The sequence below is a fragment of the Micropterus dolomieu genome, linkage group LG18 (assembly GCF_021292245.1).
Source record: "Micropterus dolomieu isolate WLL.071019.BEF.003 ecotype Adirondacks linkage group LG18, ASM2129224v1, whole genome shotgun sequence".
Classification (NCBI taxonomy): Eukaryota; Metazoa; Chordata; class Actinopteri; order Centrarchiformes; family Centrarchidae; genus Micropterus; species Micropterus dolomieu.
Window position 1 is genome coordinate 25,898 of NC_060167.1, and position 8,507 is coordinate 34,404.

The 8,507-nt window shown below is 45.6% G+C and overlaps 1 protein-coding gene across 2 annotated transcripts in view; it reads right to left on the reverse strand.

Annotated features, from left to right (window-relative positions):
- ddx27 (DEAD (Asp-Glu-Ala-Asp) box polypeptide 27) overlaps positions 1-7,676 on the reverse strand; it is a 17,473-nt gene extending 9,797 nt beyond the window's left edge. The window contains exons 1-12 of one of the 2 annotated variants that reach the window (XM_046028813.1): positions 7,422-7,676; positions 4,898-5,047; positions 4,173-4,232; positions 3,918-4,089; positions 2,730-2,782; positions 2,565-2,651; positions 2,095-2,200; positions 1,805-1,978; positions 1,479-1,629; positions 1,265-1,364; positions 1,037-1,178; positions 779-932 (exon numbers count right to left, since the gene is read on the reverse strand). In XM_046028813.1, the coding sequence (XP_045884769.1) occupies positions 779-932; positions 1,037-1,178; positions 1,265-1,364; positions 1,479-1,629; positions 1,805-1,978; positions 2,095-2,200; positions 2,565-2,651; positions 2,730-2,782; positions 3,918-4,089; positions 4,173-4,232; positions 4,898-5,047; positions 7,422-7,505 (1,433 nt within the window). In that variant the 5' untranslated portion in view covers positions 7,506-7,676. The remainder of the gene's footprint in view (positions 1-778; positions 933-1,036; positions 1,179-1,264; positions 1,365-1,478; positions 1,630-1,804; positions 1,979-2,094; positions 2,201-2,564; positions 2,652-2,729; positions 2,783-3,917; positions 4,090-4,172; positions 4,233-4,897; positions 5,048-7,421) is intronic. The other variant, XM_046028812.1, reaches the window with a different exon arrangement.
- Between the last annotated feature and the right edge of the window lie 831 nt (positions 7,677-8,507).

Genomic DNA, 8,507 nt, shown 5'->3' on the forward strand with positions numbered 1-8,507 from the left:
CATATAATTTATTAAAGTTCAGTATAACGTTAAAGTTCATTGTATAAGTGCTATTTTTAACTTCACGCAGGAGTGAGCCATTGCAAATTGTGTGTGTGTGTGTTTGTGTACCTGAGGTTCTCCAGTCTCTGGTTCTGTGTGTGTGTGTGTGTGTTTGTGTACATGAGATTCTCCAGTCTCTGGTTCTGTGTGTGTGTGTTTGTGTACCTGAGGTTCTCCAGTCTCTGGTTCTGTGTGTGTGTGTGTGTGTTTGTGTACATGAGATTCTCCAGTCTCTGGTTCTGTGTGTGTGTGTTTGTGTACCTGAGGTTCTCCAGTCTCTGGTTCTGTGTGTGTGTGTGTGTTTGTGTACCTGAGGTTCTCCAGTCTCTGGTTCAGTATGTGTGTGTGTACATGAGATTCTCCAGTCTCTGGTTCTGTGTGTGTGTGTTTGTGTACCTGAGGTTCTCCAGTCTCTGGTTCTGTGTGTACCTGAGGTTCTCCAGTCTCTGGTTCAGTGTGTGTGTGTGTGTTTGTGTACCTGAGGTTCTCCAGTCTCTGGTTCTGTGTGTGTGTGTGTGTGTGTGTGTGTTTGTGTACCTGAGGTTCTCCAGTCTCTGGTTCAGTATGTGTGTGTGTACATGAGATTCTCCAGTCTCTGGTTCTGTGTGTGTGTGTTTGTGTACCTGAGGTTCTCCAGTCTCTGGTTCTGTGTGTACCTGAGGTTCTCCAGTCTCTGGTTCAGTATGTGTGTGTGTATATGAGATTCTCCAGTCTCTGGTTCTGTGTGTTTGTGTACCTGAGGTTCTCCAGCCTCTGGTTCTGGCTCAGTTCTCCGTGCAGTTCTCCAACCTTCAGTCCCATCAGTCCCAGTAAGATGTGCAGTCTGTGAGCCTGCTTCCTGGTCTGAGTGAAACACATTACGTGATCCTGGAACGTCCGAGTAAGCAGAGCTGAAACAACACACAGCGGTCACTCTTACTACTGCAGTAGAAGTAGTACCACATTTTTAGCACTGGTAAGGCAGTAGTAGTACTGCAGTATTTTCAGGACCTACCGGCCACCACAGCCTCTCTGTCTCCCTCTCTGTTTGGTCGGATTCGAACAAACTCTTGTCGGAGAAACGGAGCCACATCAGTGTTGCTGTTAACAAAGATTCTGATTGGCTGCTTCAACGAGACTGCGGCCAGGTCCTTTACCTGGAGACAGAAGTCACATGAAACACAGTGAAACACCTGGATAAAGAGGTCACATGATCCAGTGAAACACAGGTATGAATAAGTACCTCCTCGGTCATGGTGGCGGAGAACAACATGGTCTGTCTGTTGTAGGAACACAGCCGGATGATCTCTTTCATCTGCTCCTCAAAGTACTCGTCCAACATCCTGAGAACCAAACAGACACAAAATAGACCCCAACAGGTGAGTCTTTGCTTGCCGGCTGTGTTTATTGGTAGTTTGTACTTTTCCTGTGACGCCTCCTCGACGACAGGTGTTTACCTGTCAGCCTCGTCCAGGATCAGGATCTCGATGTGAGTCAGCTCAAAGCTCGGCGTGTTGTGAAGGTGATCGATGAGTCGACCAGGTGTAGCTATCAGAATGTCTGGCCCCGCCCTCAGTGCCACCTCCTGAGACTTCAGGTCCAACCCACCTGGACACACAAAACAGGTCACCCAAGGACCAGACTGGGTCCAGAGCCCGACGACTGGGTCCAGAGCCCGACGACTGGGTCCAGAGCCCGACGACTGGGTCCAGAGCCCATACTCTATATTTTTACATACACATAGTAAAAAATGAAGTCTGAGTCAGTCAGTTAACAGTCATACCAACAGCCAGGCAGGTGGTGATGGAGGTGAACTGGGCGAGCTGACGGGCCACAGAGTGAACCTGGATCCCCAACTCCCTGGTAGGAACCAGAACCAAGACCCGGGTCACCTGGGACGTCCTGGGCTTATAAACCAAACGCTCCAACACAGGCAACATGAAGGCTGCAGTCTTTCCTGAAAGGAATGATTTAATTAATCTGGTTGGATCTAATATTTTAGATTGGTCCCAGTATGTCAGCGTTACCTGTCCCAGTATAACAGTGTTACCTGTCCCAGTATAATTGTGTTACCTGTCCCAGTAGCAGCGCAGGCACACAGGTCTCTCCCCAGCAGGCCCACAGGAACACAGGCCTTCTGGATGGGAGTCGGCAGCTTGAAGCCCAGAGCTGTGACGGCCTGCAGGGACACAACAGGAGGTTACAAACAAAACAAGGCTCCATGCTGGAGCTGGGCTGGGAGGGGGCCCTCTATGGAGCACCTGGTGGGGTGGGGGCATATCTCAGATATGCTGTAAATTAAGTGAAGGGGAACAGTGGAGGAACGTCTCCTCTGTGGTGGGGAAGGAACCCAGTCTGGGGAGAGGAGGCGGAAAGGTACAAACCAGGTGTATTTGGTTTCTACACATAGGACTGCCTCTGGAACCAGCTCCTGGATTCTGGACAGGGGTAGAGAAACTGTAGGAGTTTCCCCAGAGAACAAGAAAGGAAGACTGTGGAAGACTCCTCCCAGAGGGGTCAGGGTTAGGGTTAGGTCACGTTACCTTCAGGATGGGTCGGGACAGGTTCATGTCATCAAAGGTCAGCTGATCGTTGTATTGAGACGCGTCTTCGTAGAATGTCTCCGGAGCCTGAAAACACACCGCTGTTACCATGGTAACCAGGTACAAACTGCCCCCCGACCTATGGCATCACCTCGTTTTCCTCACCTCCTCTTCGCCCTTCCTCTTCCTCCGGCGTCGCTCTTTGTCTCTCAGGGTGTCTGACAGGAAACAGGAAGTCAGTCTACAATAAGCCTGACACACTCAATTCCAGGAATATCTACTCTACCGTTACTATTTTACTGCTACTACTCTACTCTGCTCTACCGTTACTATTTTACCGTTACTACTCTACAGTTACTATTTTACTGCTACTACTCTACTCTGCTCTACCGTTACTATTTTACCGTTACTACTCTACAGTTACTATTTTACCGTTACTACTCTACTCTACCGTTACTACTCTGCCGTTACCGTTTCTACTCTAATCCATCTACTCCGTTACTATTTACTCTACTCCATTACTACTTACTCTACTCTGCTCATTACTCTACCGTTACTATTCTACTCTTACTACTTTACCGTTACTACTCTACTCTGCTCTACCGTAACTACTCTGTCGTTACCGTTTCTACTCTACTCCAACTACTCCGTTACTATTTACTCTACTCCATCTACTCCATTACTACTTACTCTACTCTACTCATTACTCTACCGTTACTATTCTACTCTACCGTTACTACTCCGTTAGTACTTACTCTGCTCTACTGTTTCTACTCTGCTCTACTGTTACTACTCTGTCGTTACCGTTTCTACTCTACTCCATCTACTCCGTTACTATTTACTCTACTCCATTACTACTTACTCTACTCTACTCTGCTCATTACTCTACCGTTACTATTCTACTCTACCGTTACTACTCCGTTAGTACTTACTCTGCTCTACTGTTTCTACTCTGCTCTACTGTTACTACTCCGTTACTACTTACTCTGCTCTACTGTTACTACTCTACTATTACTAGGCATGTAGTTTCATGTTTCATATTTATAGATTAAGTCTTTCTCACCAACTGAACTGCAGGAATATCTTGAATATAATAAATATTTATAGATCTGTCTACCTTAAAGAGGTACTGCACACGTCAGCCTGTTATTTGAGCTGGAAACTAACTGATCCGACTGAACTGTAACGAAACATCAGTGCTGCTGTTCTGTTTTGGCACAATGTTTGGGACTTCTGATGGTCGTGGAAGTGGCGCCGGACTGCGGCCCTTCCCTGATCATGGTCCCAGGATCCACAGCAGGGCTACGTACTGAATCTGCTCCACACAAACTGATGAGGTTCTGCTGAACTAACCTGATTTGGTCAGAATCTCCTCATCAGCCGAGTCAAACTCATCTTCATCTTCTTCATCCTCCTCATCACCTCCATCAGCCTCTCCTGCAGGAGGCTTCACATCTTCCTCGTCTTCCTCCTCCTGGTTCTTCCCTGCAGAACCTTCAGCAGCATCACTCTGAGCGGATTTCTCCTGCAGATCAAAACCAAATCCCGATTAAAACACAGGACGTGGAACCGGACAAGACAGGAAGTAGAACGTTACAGTGGACTCACCTCAGCTTTCCTCTTCTTCCGGATTTTCTCTATTTTCTGATCCAGAGTAGTTGCAGTTCTCTGCAAACACAGAACACAGTTAAAAACACTGCAGGAGAATGTTACAGAACCAAAACACTCCTGGGTCATTCTGTAGTCATTTTCTTCAAACCATGTCCACATGCCATTTGAGACCAAAAAACAAGTTCTCTAAAATATGTTGAGGCCGCCATCGTTATTTTCAAATTAGAAATCGTTTTCACCCCTAACATAACATCTTGGACAGGAAGCCATTTTTAGAGTTCAGTATCTTTAGACATGTAACTCCCGCCAGGGGCCGCATGCTGGTGACCAAGAAAGTGTGAACTGAGCAGAACAGCTGATGAGACTGAGACTCAGGGGTTGCATTAAACTGTATGATGGACTTGAAGCCATGAAGCCCAACAGTTGCCACCAAGAGCAGCAGCAGCACTAGCACTAGCAGCTCTGCTCAAATTCTCAGTTCTTTAAATCAGGACTAAAGACTTTGTGCTTTTATTAAATCTAGTTTGATTACATCTCTTCCATTTTCTCTGTAACTCTTCTGTTTCGCTGCTTCGTGTCGTTCAGGTGTTTCCTTTAAAGCACTCTGACCTGCCTTGTTATTAAAATGTGCTGGACAAATAAAGTGGAACCTAAACCGGGCCAGGACCCGCCTGATGTGAACTAAAGCAATGACTTAACCAGCACACTGCTGCAGGTTCTACCTTGTTCTTGAGCTGTTTCATGACGTCAGCCATCACCCAGTCCTCGTCCTGGTCCAGCACGTCTCTCTCTCCAAACTCAAAGTCAGCGTTGAAATCTGCCGCCCCGCGACTCCCAAACTTCTTCTTCCTGTTCAGGACGATCGGCGTGTCCTGAAACACACACACCAGAATTAATGTGATGAAGTTAAATAATGTTGTTGATGCTAAATGAGTCTTCAGCTGAACACACAGACGTCACGCTCCCCCCCTTTGACGTTTTACATTTCCCGCTACTGAACACTGACTCTGGCCGACTGTAGAGACAGGCACGTCTGGCTGAGTTTCAGCGTGAAGGTAATAATGTTGCTCTGTGTGAGCAAAGACAGTGAAATACTTTGGCAACACCGCAAACTTCGCTAAACAGCGGCGTCGTTAGCCCTGGGTTGTTGTTTTTTGAACAGCCCCGGACCGCAGAAGGATTTTTTAAAAAATTAATCTTTACTCGCTTAACTAGCTTAACTAGAGATTATTGTTATTACTTATTCTCCTGCACATTAGCGAGAATAAGATGATCCAGCTGTAGCTCTGTGTCTGTCCTCTCTGCTCCACCTGAAGCGGCTGTGAGCTGCACTGCAAAGCAAGTGGTTTGGTTGGCTACATCTCCATAATAAAAGGCGCAGGTAACAAAAGTTGGCTGTGCAGCAAAAGTTTTATTTTAAAGTGATCTTATAAACACCTTCATGGAGATTTAAAAAGGAAAATAATTGTAGAAGCAGCTAAATTACAGATAATCAGCTTCTTCACTGCATTTGCAGGAATATTTTAATAGGCTACTTAAAAAAATATAAACTCATCAAGTTGCTTAGTCTGATGCAATAGACAGGCTATCAGAGTAAAAATGGACTATCTTGACCTTTCCTCATGTGGACACACAGGGGCTGTGATCCTGCACAACAAAACATCCCCACACTACCATGGATAGTAGTGGTGCAACGGGTTGCAGAATCCGTGCTATGGATCCCTTCCACACGGTGCGGCATGCAGGCGGATTGATTTCAATATTTATGATGATTTATCCTGTTCGACCTCTCAAAATATCCTTTATTCTGGAAATGTCAAAGAACCCAGTTAGATTCTGAATGTGCAGAACTTTGAACATGAGCAGAAAACCTGCTGAAACACAGGAGCTATTAAAGTCCAGGAGTTTTTACCTCAATTAAAACTGATTTAATTTATTATTGATGAGGTAAAAAGGTGCCACATGCACATTTAAAGAGGTTACGTAAGAGGTTAGGTAACGTCTGCACGTGTGTTGATTCAGCAGTGATGATATTAAAAGTTGATCTACAGGAGAAACATATCTGAAAGCTGAGAGCTGCTCTGCATTATGTTCTATTACAGTTTTAGATTTTAAAATGTTTTATTATACCTTTCTTAAACCAGAAACACAAGAGTGTCCTGGCCGAGGCAGGCAGTAGTACAATTGCACATTTAAGATGGAAATAAATAATCAGTTACAAGGTCATAAAATATCACAATGTTCTTAAATATTCGCCACAATTCAGCAACACCTGAATTTTATGTGTCCCTTTACATAAATAATTTCCAAAATAAATTGATGCAGAAAAGGCAGAAATTGGTGCAGAAAAACACCAGAATGCAGGAAATTAAGTGTTTAACATTCACAATTTTATGGGAGAGTACCCCCAGACCCCCCTGTTCATACTGTCGCAGTATTGTTGTTATATTATTTGATTTACACACATGAAATTACAATTTAGCAGACATGACACAGTTAACAGTGTTGTTGTGCCGTATAAGTAGAGGATGTTTACTGTTGCTTTACTGTTTGCTGGAGGGTCAAATACTATGTGAACATATAAAGTTTCACGGGCTGGGCTAAGACCCCAATGTTTCAAGATCCTAAAGACGCCCCTGTCGCTAAACATCTGAGATTAAGTCACAATAACAGAATGATGTTATGAAGCGGCAGTTCTGAGCAGAAGATTTTAATTATAAGTAAAGAATATGACTGTAGTTTGAAGTCTTGTCATTATGCAGCTGTTATTTTGAAGGCCACAGCCTGCTCCTTATTTCTCTCAGAAATACAGAACCGGGAGGAAGGAGGTCACGTGAAACTAGAAATAAAATGTGTAAAACGTATCTGCAGTACCAGCCGGGGTGTTACTTGGTATTGGATCGGACAGGAGTTAAGTGGTATCGCACATCACTAGTGTTCGCGGGGACAGCTACGGATTCTCTTCCGGTTTTCAACAGCTGTGTATCTACGACAACCACAGACGCGTTCGGCTGACGGTCACCAGGTAACACGGCCACCCGTTTAACCGAAACACCGGGTCTCCTCAGAAGGTTCCGGTCTCTGTAGCTCACTACAAACTGCTTCAATGTGTTTCAACGGTTAAAAACCTTCCGGATCAAACAGCGGGAAATCTGCCGTTTTCCAGCCGGACTCTGGTTCGCCTCCCGCCGCCTGAGAGTGTCGTCTCTCCGGGGCCGGTTCCCCCGTGTGGCCGGACAGACTCACCTCCTGGTCGGACTCGGTGTCGGGTTCCTCCGGACTCTCCTCCTCGTCCCGGATCGTCCCGATCAGACCCAGCTGCTCTAACATGGTGGACTGTGGACCGGTTCTGTGCGGGTCTGCCTCTGAGTCTTCTCTTCACACACACTCACACGTGTGTTGACGGAAGCAGGAACTGGAGCTGTGTGCTTCCGGTTTGCTGACCTTTGTCAAAACCTTATTGACACACCGGAAGTCAGGCTCAGCCCGACAAACGTTTTTTTTTCTTTTTATTGAATCCTAAATTCATAATAAAGATCTTTATCCAAAACAAAAGAACAGAAACTAACGGAACAGGACATTTTATAAAATACTGACGAACCGCAGCTGTCCTCACATATCCCATAATGCCTTGCGTCAGGCTTTCCCACATGAACATTTTTTTTTCCAGTTCAAAAACTTTATTGCTTCAATACAGACAAACAGTGTGAGTAGAGAGCGGGAACTTGCCAGGGGAATAAAAACACATCAAGGATAATATAAGGTATGGCCACCATAAAAAGGAATAAATAATAATAAAAAAGACTAAAACTAAATGAAAGTCTACACAGATATTCACTTCCTTCTTGTTTTGGGACGAGTTGTCACGAGTCCTGGCTGTGAGCTTGGTGTGAGTGTGTGAGGGTGACGTTATGTTTGGGTTACCTGTGGGGAGCTTGGTGTGAGTGTGTGAGGGTGACGTTATGTTTGGGTTACCTGTGGGGAGCTTGGTGTGAGTGTGTGAGGGTGACGTTATGTTTGGGTTACCTGTGGGGAGCTTGGTGTGAGTGTGTGAGGGTGACGTTATGTTTGGGTTACCTGTGGGGAGCTTGGTGTGAGTGTGTGAGGGTGACGTTATGTTTGGGTTACCTGTGGGGAGCTTGGTGTGAGTGTGTGAGGGTGACGTTATGTTTGGGTTACCTGCGGGGAGCTTGGTGTGAGTGTGTGAGGGTGACGTTATGTTTGGGTTACCTGTGGGGAGCTTGGTGTGAGTGTGTGAGGGTGACGTTATGTTTGGGTTACCTGTGGGGAGCTTGGTGTGAGTGTGTGAGGGTGACGTTATGTTTGGGTTAC